We start from the raw sequence: 14,099 nt of genomic DNA on the forward strand, positions 1-14,099 counted from the left end.
GGTATATCAGAGAGTGTTACAGTGAGGGGTGTGCGGTATATCGGAGAGTGTTACAGTGAGGGGTGTGGGGTATATCAGAGAGTGTTACAGTGAGGGGTGTGGGGTATATCAGAGAGTGTTACAGTGAGGGGTGTGGGGTATATCAGAGAGTGTTACAGTGAGGGGTGTGGGGTATATCAGAGAGTGTTACAGTGAGGGGTGTGGGGTATATCAGAGAGTGTTACAGTGAGGGGTGTGGGGTATATCAGAGAGTGTTACAGTGAGGGGTGTGGGGTATATCAGAGAGTGTTACAGTGAGGGGTGTGGGGTATATCAGAGTGTGTTACAGTGAGGGGTGTGCGGTATATCGAAGAGTGCTATAGTGTGCAGTATATCAGAGAATGCTATAGTGAGGGGTGTGGGGCATATCAGAGAATGCTGCAATGAGGGGTGTGGGGTACATCAGAGAGTGTTACAGTGAATGATGTGGGTTTGATCAGTGGAATATCAGTGTTAATTTAAGGGGTCTCGGGTAACTCGGATTAGAGTGTTACGGTGATTGTAATTGTAGAGTGTTACGGTGATTGTAATGTGTCTGTTCCTCAGACAGGGTTTAATTCTTACTTGTCCTTCATTTTCATTCTCCAACTGACAAACAAGCCAATGAACAGCACTAGCACCAGCAGTGCACCTCCAAATGCTGCCAGTATGACCCCAGACTGTAGATCTCCATTGTGAATAGTTGGTACAGCAGTTTTGGTGGTGAGGTCTTGATTCTCAATCTCTGTGTGATACAAACAGAAAAATTGTTAGTGAGGATGTTAACAAGTGAGATAACTGCCTTCAGTAATGCAATGACCATGTCTTTCACCTGTTCCAATGAGCTAGCCACCAATCATTGTCTACATTTAATATAGTTAGGTAATAACCCGCAAGGAACTTATATACTGTGCAGAGATTTCTCTTTCTTTACTTTTTCCTTGGATGTGGGCATTATTAGCAAAACAAGCAGAGTGGCTCAGTGGTTAGTGCTGCTGCCTCACAGCATTTGTTCAATCCCAGTCTTGTGCAACTGTCTCAAGTTTGCATTTTTGGGAAAGCAAATCTTAGCAGGACTTATACACTTAATGGTTAGGTCCTAGGGAGTGTTAAAGGAGAAAGTGAGGTCTGCAGATGCTGGAGATCAAAGTTGAAACTTTATTGCTGGAACAGCACAGCAGGTCAGGCAGCATCCAGGGAACAGGAGATTCGACGTTTCGGGCACAGGCCCTTCTTCAGGAATGAAGGGAGTGTTGCAGAACAAAGAGACCTGAAGTGCAGATTCATAGCTCCTTGAAAGTGGAGTCGCAGGTAGATAGGATAGTGAAGAAGGCGTTTGGTATGCTTTCCTTTATTGGTCAGAGTATTGAGTACAGGAGTTGGGAGGTCATATTGCGGCTGTACAGGACATTGGTTAGGCCCACTGTTGGAATATTGCATGCAATTCTGGTCTTCTTCCTATCGGAAAGATGTTGTGAAACTTGAAAGGGTTCAGAAAAGGGTGGTGCGTGTATGGAATGAGCTGCCAGAGGAAGTGGTGGAGGCTGGTACAATTGCAACATTTAAGAGGCACCTGGATGGGTATATGAATAGGAAGGGTTTGGAGGGATATGGACCGGGTGCTGGCAGGTGGGACTAGATTGGGTTGGGATATCTGGTCGGCATGGATGGGTTGGACCAAAGGGTCTGTTTCCATGCTGTACATCTCTATGACTCTATCTGTGTGGGCTTCCTCTGAGTGATCCAGTTTCCTCCCACAGTCCAAAGATGTGTAGGTTAGTGTGCACTGGCTGCACTATGTTGCCCATAGTGTCCAGGGGATGTGAAGACTAGGTGAGTTGGCTGCTGGAAATGGAGGGAAGGTGGCGAGATGCTTTTTGGAGGAACAGTGCAGACTCAAAGGGATGAATGGCTTCTTCCTGCACTGTAGGGATTCTATAATTTGTGCCCATCCCCAAGTACCATTGAACTAAGCAACTTACTAGGCCATTTCTGAGCCAAACACATTGCTGGGGTTCCCTTTCCTTAAGGACATTAGTGAACCAGACGAGTTTTTCAACAATGGTTTCACGGTGATCATTGGATTTTTAATTCCAGATTTTTATTGAATTCAAATTTCACCATCTGCCATAGAAAGATTATCTGGATTAATATTCCAGCGATAATACCACCGGGCCTTTGCCTCCCTGCTATCAGTGCAGTAATCTACATAAGGTCCACTTGATGAGCTTTTACTTTAGGGATCTGCTGTTCAGTTGAGAGATTTGTGTTACCTTCACCATACACTCAATTTGTCCCATGGATACAGAAAAACACAGATGTGTGATATTATCGTCCATTGTCACATCAAGCAATAGGTTTACTGACTCTGGGATCTACCCAATGGGTGCAGGAGACCTTGGGTTCCTCCACCACGATCCTATTTACCCCCCTGTGTACATGAAGATGGAAGGGAGCTGTTCATCCCTCTGGTTGATATCACTGACTGATGTGACTGAACAACATCATTTGTTTAAAACTCTAAAACCTCCCCAGATGGATGGACTGTCACCATTGTATAAAAAAGTGGTCAAGGTCACTCGTAAAAACATGTTTATGCATTAATTTGCGATATCGCACAGTACAACTTCGACCCCAAGGGAGCCCTAGCATCGGACCATACCTACCAGTGTTCCCAAGTTAAAAACAAATAAAGATTTGTAACAATAAAGAAAATCAACACATCCCAAACTGCATTACAACCAATCAAGGACTTTGGAAGTGTAGTAACCTTTGAAATATTGCTGCAAATTGCACATAGCATGCTGCCACAAATAGAAGGATGATAATGACCGGGTAATAAACTTTAGTGATTTCAGTTGTGAGCCCTCAGGTCCTGTTTTTCATTGAAAAAGGACATTGAATGCTTATACCCAGTTGAGATGGGCTTCCATTTGATATTGCCTCTGGAGAACAGCACCTCATGCTGTGCAGCGCTAACTCAGTACTGCACTGGGGCACCTCCTGCTGTGCAGCGCTAACTCAGTACTGCATTGGGGCACCTCCTGCTGTACAGCACTCCGTCAGTACTGCATTGGGACACCTCCTGCTGTAAAGCACTCCCTCAGTACTGCATTGGTACACCTCATGCTGTACAGCACTCCCTCAGTACTGCAATGGGGCACCTCCTGCTGTATAACACTCCCTCAGTACTGCATTTGCACACCTCCTGCTGTGCAGTGCGCCCTCAGTACTGCATTGGGACACCTCCTACTTTACAGCACTCCCTCAGTACTGCATTGGGGCACCTCCTGCTGTGCAGCACTCCCTCAGTACTGCATTGGGGCACCTCCTGTTGTACAGCACTCCCTCAGTACTGCATTGGTACACCTCATGCTGTACAGCACTCTCTCAGTACTGCATTGGGGCACCTCCTGCTGTATAACACTCCCTCAGTACTGCATTTGCACACCTCCTGCTGTGCAGTGCGCCCTCAGTACTGCATTGGGACACCTCCTACTTTACAGCACTCCCTCAGTACTGCATTGGGGCACCTCCTGCTTTACAGCACTCCATCAGTACTGCATTGGGACACCTCCTGCTGTATAGCACTCCCTCAGTACTGCATTGGGGCACTTCCTGCTTTACAGCACTCCCTCAGTACTTCATTGGGACACCTCCAGCTGTGCAGCACTCCCTCAGTACTGCATTGGGACACCTCCAGCTGTGCAGCACTCCCTCAGTACTGCATTGGGACACCTCCTGCTGTACAGCACTCTCTCAGTACTGCATTGGGGCACCTCCTGTTGTACAGCACTCCCTCAGCACTGCATTGGGCATCTACTGCTGTACAGCACTCCCTCAGTACTGCATTGGGGCACCTCCTGCTGTGCAGCACTCCCTCAGCACTGCATTGGGGCATCTACTGCTGTACAGCACTCCCTCAGTACTGCATTGGGGCACCTCCTATTGTACAGCACTCCCTCAGTACTGCATTGGGACACCTCCTGCTGTGCAGCACTCTCTCAGTACTGCATTGGGGCACCTCTTGTTGTACAGCACTTCCTTAGTACTGCATTGGGACACCTCCTGCTGTGCAGCACTTCCTTAGTACTGCATTGGGACACCTCCTGTTGTGCAGCACTTCCTTAGTACTGCATTGGGACACCTCCTGCTGTGCAGCACTCCCTCAGTACTGCATTGGGGCACCTCCTGTTGTACAGCACTCCCTCAGTACTGCATTGGGGCACCTCCTGTTGTACAGCACTCCCTCAGAACTGCATTGGGGCACCTCCTGTTGTACAGCACTCCCTCAGCACTGCATTGGGGCCCCTCCTGCTGTACAGCACTCCCTCAGTACTGCAATGGGGTGTCAAGCTAAACATTGCATAAAAACCCCTTGGATGAGACTTGAATTTACAAACTTGTGGCTCAGAAGATGGAAGCACTGCGCATTGATCCATGGCCGATGTGTGATTTTGATGATTAAAGGTGTCAAAGATTATTTGGCAATAACTGCACAGAAAAATCAGTGAATTGTAGCAGCTGTAACAGTAGTACATTGAAGCACAGAATGGCTCCCCCGCCTCTCCAGGATATATACAGCTTCCAATATTTTCCAGGTTTACTTTCTACCCATGGAGAAAGTTTCTTCAGTGTATATCTCCTATTTCGCACGAACACTGACAATTTTCGCTGTAATGCTTCTTACCGTAGGCAGTGCAAGCAGCCGACGGAGAGTGTGCCTCAGTCCTGTTGTAACCACTTAAACATGGGCAGGAGACAGAGGCCTCAGTATCGGAATGACTGTTGGTGGGGCATTTGGTGCAGTCGCCGTGCCCTGGTGTGTCCTTGTAATATCCTATTTTACAAGCTGTGGGAGGGACAGAATAAATCAATAAACGGTAAACAGGTAAAAATATTCAGTTCTGGATTGTTAAAAAAAAAACACTTGAATTTATATAGCACCTTTCCTGACCTCAAGATGTCCCAACACACTTCAGAAGTACTTTACAAGTGCTCGGATTATTGTGTTGCCAGCAAACTCCCTCAAACAGCAAAATGTTAACAACTGGATAGTCTGCATTTTTCTGTTGATCGAGCGATCAATATTAGCCTGGACACAGGGGAGAATTCTCTTGGTCTTTCTTCAAATAGCATCATGGAACTTTCCATGGCCCCCTGAGAGTGAAAAGGGATCTCAGTTGTACCTCAATGATGCAACACTGGGGAATGTCAGTAGAGATTACGTTTTTGTGTTTGAGTCCCTGGTGTGAGACTTTGTTAGCCATGATTTGGCTGGATTCAATATTGTCTCTTTAACATTCACGTAGACAGACAAAGCCCTTGTTTTAATGTTTTACCCAAGGGGAGACACTGAAATGGCCATAAAACTAACTTCCAGTGACAGAGGTGTGGGTTATAAAGAAATACTGTCGAAACTCGGATTTCCATCAATCAGAGGCAGCAATCCTATCTAAGAATATAAATACTGTCGCTACAAGAGCAGGTCAGAGGCTAGGAATCCTGCAGCAAGTAACTCACCTCCTGACTGTCCACCATCTACAAGGTACAAGTCAGGAGTGTGAACTATTCCCGATTGTCCTGATTGTATAGGTCCCACCTTCTTCAGAAATATTCCCAGTGATCCAGGAATCTAAAACCCTCCCTCCTGCATCAATACTGTGCAGCCATCTGCTCCATTCTCCTATTTCTGTATTCGCAAGCCCTTGGCACGGGGAGTAATCCTGACAGGTTTGTTTTCTTATTCAATTGTGGGCATCGCTGGCTAGGCCAGTATTTATTGCCCCCATCCCTAGTTGCCCCTTGAGAAGGTGGGGGGTTGAGCTGCCTTCTTGAACTGCTGCAGTCCATGTGCTGAGGGTTGACCCCCCATACCCTGAGGGAGGGAATTTCAGATTGTGACCCAGCAACAGTGAAGGAGCGGCCGATATATTTCCAAATCAGTGGCTCGGAGGGGAACCAGAAGGTGGTAGTGTTCCCGTGTCTCTGCAGGTCTTGTCCTTCTAGATGGAAGTGGCCATGGGTTTGGAAGGTGCCTATCTGAGGAACTCTGGTGAATTCTTGCAGTGCATCTTGTAGATGGTACACACTGCTGCTACTGAGCGTCGGGGGTGGAGGGAGTGGATGCTTGTGAATGTGGTGCTAATCAAAACCTCTGATTGCAACCTTTGAGGCCCTGCTTTTTAATACACTGCTTGGCAAGACCTCATCCCTTGCCCTGCCTACGTTGCTGGTTCCCTTCAGTACCACAACCTCCATCTTATCACCATCCCCCATCAGGATTCCCTGCAGCAGAGGAGCAACACAGCAGCTTGGAGTGACAGAAATGATTAGTTTCAAAGACCTCCTCGTGTATAGGGACAGCGTTGGGATAGAATTGGTCCTGTGAAGCTTTGAATGTTGTAAAGCTGATGATTAAATGCAGACTCCAGTGTAGAATTCCATATTACTATCAGTCTCGGTTTCTCAATGAGAACATGTTTGGGCTGGTGACTACTTTGTGTTGAAATACAGCCCTCACCACAAAGATAACGTAAAAAGCAACCTCTTACACTCTGTTAGTGAGATTGTGAAGGTTTATAAAGAGACTCTCAGTCCCAGTTCCACACCTTGACCGCACCACTGCAAAGAAATCAATAATTATTGTCTAAGTGAAAGAAATAGGAACAGAAGTTAGCCATTCAGCCCCTTTTGCCTACCCGGTTATAGAATGCCTACAGTGTGGAAGCAGGCCATTCAGCCCATCCTGTCCACACTGGTCCTGCGAACAGTAGCTCACCCAGACCCATCCCGAACCCTATCCCTGTAACCCTGCATTTCACATGGCTAACTCACTTCCCGCACACCCCTGGACACAATGGACAATTTCCCATGGCCAATCCACCATAATCTGCACATCTTTGGACTGTGGGAGGAAACCGGAGCACCCAGAGGAAACCCACGCAGGCACGGGAAGAACTCCACACGCACAGTAACCCAAGGGTGGAATCAAACCTTGGTCCCCAGTGTTGTAAGGCATGTGCCACCTCCTATCGGACTTGAAACATTAACTCTGTTTTGCCTCCTATAGCTGCTACCAGATCCACTGAGTTTCCCAAGTGCTTTCTGTTTTCATTTCAAATCATACATCTGCAGTACATTGCTTTCATATGGTGTGGATGTTTGCCCTTGCGTATTCATATATAGAATAATGAGGAAAGATTTAACTTTATATAGCGCCTTTCACAGACTTGGGCTGTACCAGGTGTTTTATAGCCAATTAAATACTGTTTTTGAAGTGCTGTCACTATGCTAATATATAGAAATGTGGCTGCCAACTTGTGCACAGCAAGATCCCACAAAACCAGATGTGGTGAATGACCAGCCAGTTTGATCCATGTACTGTTTAAGGGATAAATTCAAGCTAAGAAACTGCAAGGATTCGCTATTGTTTTTCAAAATAGCCGTAGATTCATCGAGTCATACAACACAGAAACTGACCCTTCAATCCAACTCGTCCACGGCGACCAGATATCCTAAACTGATCTAGTCCCATTTGGCCCATATCCCTCTAAACCCTTCATATTCATATACCCATCCAGGTGCTTTTTAAATGCTGTCATTGTACCAGCCTCCACCACTTCCTCTGGCAGCTCATTCCGTACACGTACCACCCCCTGCATGAAACAATTGTCCCTCGGGTCCCTTTTAAATCTTTCCCCACTCACCTTAAACCTATGCCCTCTAGTCTGAGAGAAAGACCTTGGCTGTTCATCCCATCCTTGCCTCCTCACGATTTTATAAACCTCTATAAGGTCACCCCTCAGCCTATGACGCTCCAGGGAAAACAGCTCCAGCCATTCTGCCTCTCCCTATAGCTCAAACCCTCCAACCCTGGCAACACCCTTGTGACTATTTTCTGAACCCTTTCAAGTTTCACAACATCCTTCCTATAGCAGGGAGACTAGAAACAGGGGAACTATTTTTACATCCACCTGAGAGGGCTGATGGGGACAGGGTTGGAAGGATGGTGGGGGTTGGAGAGGCACCTCTGTCAATGCAGTGTTAGCTCTGTACTGCACTGAAATGTCAGCATAGATTATGTACCCAGGTATCTGGGGAAGCTGTGTTTACTACCACCACAACTTCAGAGGGCACAACTTCTGACGGCCCATACAGTTGCAGTATATATGGCATTGCTGCCTATCAGAGCAGGGAAGGGCAGTGCAGAGCTGGGAATGTGGGGGAAATAGAGTGGGGAGTAGGAGAGTGGGGAGTGGGAGAGCAAAACAGAGATGGGAAAGCGGATGAAGAGAGTGGGGAGCCAAGCTGAGCTGCAAGTGAGTGAGGCAAGGGTTCCTTAGGCATCAGTGATGCCATACATGTGCATTAGGATAGCTGCCACGCCAATCTCCAGCTTTAAGCATCCATGGGGAGGGCCGTAACATACGAGTTAAAGTAGGCCATTAAGTCCATCGCATCTGCTTGTAATTCAGTCAGATCATAGCTGATCTGATGACCCTCAACTCTACTTTCCTGCATTTTCCCCATAACTTTCGATTAACTCTTTCTGATTAAAAATCTGTCTATCACAGCTTTGAATAGATGTAATGACCCAACTTTGACAGCCTTCTGTGGTAAAGATTTCCACAGACTCTCTACCCTCTGAGAGATGAAATTCCTCCTCATCTCTGTCTTACTGGGTGATGCCTAATTCTGAAATGATACCCTTTGAGCCTAGACTTTCCCAAAAGGGGAAACAACCTCTCCACATCTGCCCTGTCAAGTCCTTTAAGAGGCTGGTATGTTTCATTAAGGTCACCTCACATTCTTCCATATTCTGACAGATACAAGCCCAATCTACTCAACCTCTCCTCATAAGGCAGTCCCTCCATAACTGGTCTCAACCAAGTGAACCTCCTTTGGTTTGTCTTCAACGTCAGTAGCTGGGAGGGTTCAGAAATGGGATGGTGTCATCCTCGCACGTACGAATGCATTCTGGCAAAGAAGGTTTCGTCACAGCAGTGTAACCTCACTGGCGCCACCTCTCCAGCCGGTGGCCATCTTTGTCGGCCATCTTAGTGTTGGCCTACATACTCCACTCTGGAGCAGGGACTTAACCTTCTGGCCCAACAATTACAGCGCGCAACCCATTGAGCTGACACTTCATGATCTCCCTCAATCCAGCTGTGAGAACAAAAGTCTATCCTCATTTTTTTGTGGCAATTGCGTGGCACCAAACTTCGATTTGATGACTTGGTTGATAAGAGAAAACTGCAGGATGTCAGAGATTCCACAGATTCAGGTAATGAATGAGTGAGAGTGAGTAAACTCAGCAGAATGGGGAGGGAGAGTGTGTACAGCTAAAAGTAAAGATGATCTCGTGTCAATCCATTCAATTTAAAAGAGAGTATATGTAGACAGGGTGGTGGAGAAGGCATTTAGCATGCTGGGCCTTTATTGGTTGAGGCATTGAGTATAAGAGTTGAGACGTTATGTTAGAGTTGTATAAGTCATTGGTGAGGCCATACTTGGAGTGTTGTATACAGTTTTAGTCACCCTGTTATAGGAAAGACAAAGTTAAACTGGAAAAAGTGCAAAGATTCATGAGGATGTTGCCAGGACTAGCAGGCCTCAGTTAGAGGGAGAATGAGGGACAATCTTATTGAGGTTTATAAAATCATGAAGGGCAGAGGTAGGATGAATGCATGTAGTCTTTCTTTCCCAGGGATGGGAAGTTGAAAACTAGAGGGCATAGGTTTAAGGTGAGAGGAGAAAGATTTAAGAAGGACCTGAGGGACAATTTCTTCACACAGAGACTGGTGCTTGTATGGAATGGATTGCCAAAGAAAGTAGTTAATAGCAAAAAAACATTTGGATAGGTACATGGATGGGAAGGGTTTAGAGGGATATGGACCAAATGCAGGCAATTGGGACTAGCTGAGTGAGCACCATGATCAACATGGACCAGTTTGGACCAAAGGGCCTGTTTCCTTGCTGTATTACAGTATTACTCTATGACTCTACGATATGTGCACTGTTTGTCGGTAAACAACCTGATTTAGGATTGCGACACTATTTCAACACGCACGCAATATCTGAAAAGCCCAGAGTTTCAGATACTGCACTGAATCAAATAGCAGGCACCAGGGAGACTACAAATTACATTCTTCACTGATGTCTAACAGTAATAATGCAGACAGAAAGCAGCTTGAGTGGGTGTATAAGACACGCCCTGACCTGAGCTCGGAGGCATTTTAAAAGGCACTCTATCAGTCTGTCAAAAGTTAACACTGGGGATGGGACACTTTTCCATTTCAGGTATTCCCAGGTATACACTATCCCAAACAATCCCAGGATAGGGACAACATGGGGTTAGATACAGAGCAAAGCTTCCTCTACACTGTCCCCCATCAAACACTCCCAGGACAGAGACTGCATGGGGTTAGATACAGAGCAAAGCTTCCTCTACACTGTCCCTCATCAAACACTCCCAGGACAGGGACAGCACAGGGTCTATACTGTTGCCATTAATGCTCCCAGGACAGGGACACCTTAAATATCCATCCACAATGCCAATGTCCTGACATCTATTCTGTATGACAAATATTCCATTTCCAACTCCAAGCCTGCGGTTTCTCTGTGTAGGATTATTGAAACTGGATTTCCCAAGCAACTGCATCCCACACACTGGCCATTAACAGTCAGCAGAGAGTTCCACCTCATTGGGCTGGGTTGCATCCACGCCTCTGTTAATGTGAGAGAGCGGTGTCTAACTACCCAAACTTTCCATCTCCAAAGCATGAGAAAATATGACTTGGCTGTGTTGTGAACTGAGCCCTTTGTTCTGGAACTGCTTGTTATTTCTGGATGCAGATCTGAACTGGAAGCCTGTGACCAGCGGTGTGCTGCACGGATTGGTGCTGGGGACATTGCATTTGTTGTTTATGCAAATGATTTGGATGTGAATACAGTAGGTGCGCTTAGCAAGTTTGCAGATGACACCAGAATTGGTGGCGTAGTGGACAGTGAAGAAGGTTACAGTGACTGAGAGAAAGTGAGGACTGCAGATGCTGGAGATCAGAGTTGAAATGTTTGGAGCTGGAAGAGCACATCAGGTCAGGCAGCATCCGAGGAGCAGGAGGATCGATGTTTCGGGCATAAACCCTCCATCAGGAGTGTGATGAAGGTTACCTCAGAGTACAACGGGACCTTGATCAGATGGGCCAATGGGCTGATGAGTGGCAGGTGGAGTTTAATTTAGGTAAGTGTGAGGTGTTACATTTTGGTACGGCAAATCAGAGCAGAACTTGTACATGTAATGGTAGGGCCTTGGGGAGAGTTGCCGGACAAAGAGATCTAGAGGCAGATCTGCACAGTTCCTTTCAAGTGGAATCACAGGTAGACAGGGTAGTGAAGAAGACATTTGGCACGTTTGCCTTCATTGGTCAGAACACTGAGCATAGGACTTGGAATGTCATATTGCAGCTGTACAAAAATTGGTTAGGCCCGTTTTAGAATATTGCATTCAATACTGGGTTCCCTATGATAGGAAAGATGTTGTTAAACTTAGAAGGATTCAGAAAAGATTTACAAGTTGGAGGGTTTGAACTATAGGGAGATGCTGAATAGGCTGGGGCTGTTTTCCATGGAGTATCAGTAGCTGTGGTTATAGAGGTTTATAAAATCACTGCCAGAGGCTGAGGGGTGACCTGATACAGGTTTATACAATCATGGATAGGGTGAATAGCCAAGATCGTTTCCCACGGTAAGGAAGTCCCAAATTACAGGGCATAGGTTCAAGGTGAGAGTGGAAAGGTTAAATAGGGACCTGAGGGCCAACTTTTTCACGCAGTGGGTGGTGTGTATGGAATGACCTGCCAGAGGAAGTGATGGACCTAATAACATTTAATAGGCATCTGGATAGGTACGTGAAAAGGAAGGGTTCGAGGGATATGGGTCAAATGCTGGTAAATGGCACGAGATAAGTTTAGGATATCTGGTTGGCATGGACAAGGGTCTGTTTCCACATTGCAAAACTCTATGACTCCGTGTGGACAGCCAAAAATAATCTTGCGGGGGCTTAAGCTTGAAGTAGAAAGATAATGGCCTCTGAGTAAGGGAGGATATTGTCTCACACTCGCTCCATTTGGGTTCTATTCTGTGGTTTCAGACTTATGCATGCACAGCCCAACCTGCGTTGGTTAAGTTCTTTGCAGTGAGAGTTATTTCAGCTGGGTTTCATCCTGTTTAAATTTTTTTTAAAAAGCAGTCACAGAGCTGGCCGATTAGCCAGCAATCCGCCGCTAACCACAGGATTTGCCACTGCGTCACTCTATTGGCTCTCCCACTTCTGCGGGCAGGAATTAATTTGTCACTGAATTTCCAGGGATGTGAGGCCATAACTCAAATTGTTCCGAAACAAATTGCTTCAAAAGCAAATCATCTCAATTCACTCTGACTATGCCTTGCACAGAGGATCATTGCTGGTCTGGTGTGTGATGGGGTTCTGAGACAATTGCCTCCGGTCACTGGTGGGACCCTCAGATTTATGAGAATTGCTTAAAATCACTCGTGAAGTTACTCTTGGGAGTATTGTCAGCGCTGTCCTGGAGAGAAAAGGGACAGCGATTCAGGGCAACGCAAGACGCCAACAATACCAAAGATGATAATCGTAGAACCCCTCTAGTGTGGAAGGCGGCCATTTGGCCCATCGAGTCCACACCAACCCTCTGAAAAACACCCACCCCATTGCTGCAGCCCTGCATTTTCCCCATGGCTAATCCACCTAGCCTGCAACATCCCTGGACACAATGGGGAAATTTAGCACGGCCAATCCGCCCTAACCTGCACATCTTTAGACTGTGGGAGGAAACCCCATGCAAACACGGGGAGAATGTGCAAACTCCACACAGACAATCGCCTGAGAGTGGAATCAAACCCAGGGTCCGTGCCGCTGTGAGGCAGCGGTGCTAACCACTGAGCCGCTGTGCCACCCAAAGTGGCAGGATAATCTGTTACTCGACACTTCCTTTTTCTGTTATTTTTGCGACTGGAAACCTGACTGGGCCTCAGCCAGAGCTGAAGCTTCATCGACAGCACAGCACTCCCTCAATATTGGGTGGCAAGTCTGGGTGCAGAAATAACGGGCCCTCAGTGGAGCTCTGGGCCGTGGCCTCCACACCCACAGCTCACCATCAGAGTGCCAGCACACCCGCCCAACCCACCATGTGCACAGAAGCCTCCTTGTAGACCCTGATTCTTGGGCCCTAATGTGTTCCCAATGCCCTGGACCTCACTGCTTGAAAGCGCACACTCTGCCTGAGAACAACCTAGCTCTCAATACCGGCAAAACCAAGGAACTCATTATTGACTTTCGGCGGGATGTTATTCACGCCTCCTACACATTAACAGCACAGAGGTGGAACAAGTCGGGAGTGTCAAGCTCCTGGGAGTGGTCATTCACAACAAGCTTTCTTGGACTCTTCACGTGGACGCACTGGTTACAAAAGCCCAACAATGTCTCTTCTTCCTCAGGCAGCTGAGGAAATTTGGCATAACGGCGAATACCCTTGCCAACTTTTATAGGTGCACCATCGAGAGCGTTCTGTCTGGATGTATCACGACCAGATATTGCAACTGTACCATTCAAGATCGGAGACGGTTACAGAGAGTGGTGAACTCGGCCCGGACAATCACAAAGGCCAACCTCCCATCTATAGAATCCATCTAACAGACCCACTGTTAAAGAAAGGCTGCCAGCGTTCTCAAAGAGGTAAAAACAATGACTGCAGATGCTGGAAACCAGATTCTGGATTAGTGGTGCTGGAAGAGCACAGCAGGTCAGGCAGCATCCAAGGAGCTTCGAAATCGACGTTTCGGGCAAAAGCCCTTCATCAGGAATAAAGGCAGTGAGCCTGAAGCGTGGAGACATAAGCTAGAGGAGAGTGGGGGTGGGGAGGGGAGAAAGTAGCATAGAGTACAATGGGTGAGTGGGGAGGGGATGAAGGTGATAGGTCAGGGTGGGGTGGAGTGGATAGGTGGAAAAGAAGATAGGCAGGTAAGACAAGTCATGGGGACAGTGCTGAGCTGGAGGTTTG

The 14,099-nt window shown here is 47.0% G+C and overlaps 1 protein-coding gene across 1 annotated transcript in view; it reads right to left on the bottom strand.

Annotated features, from left to right (window-relative positions):
* LOC122543849 (ephrin type-A receptor 2-like) overlaps window positions 1–14,099 on the bottom strand; it is a 48,440-nt gene that overhangs the window by 24,853 nt on the left and 9,488 nt on the right. Inside the window, exons 4-5 of the mRNA XM_043682677.1 lie at window positions 4,709–4,870; window positions 604–763 (exon numbers count right to left, since the gene is read on the bottom strand). Coding sequence (XP_043538612.1) covers window positions 604–763; window positions 4,709–4,870 — 322 coding nt within the window. The remainder of the gene's footprint in view (window positions 1–603; window positions 764–4,708; window positions 4,871–14,099) is intronic.

Source organism: Chiloscyllium plagiosum, chromosome 45 (genome assembly GCF_004010195.1).
Source record: "Chiloscyllium plagiosum isolate BGI_BamShark_2017 chromosome 45, ASM401019v2, whole genome shotgun sequence".
Taxonomy (NCBI): Eukaryota; Metazoa; Chordata; class Chondrichthyes; order Orectolobiformes; family Hemiscylliidae; genus Chiloscyllium; species Chiloscyllium plagiosum.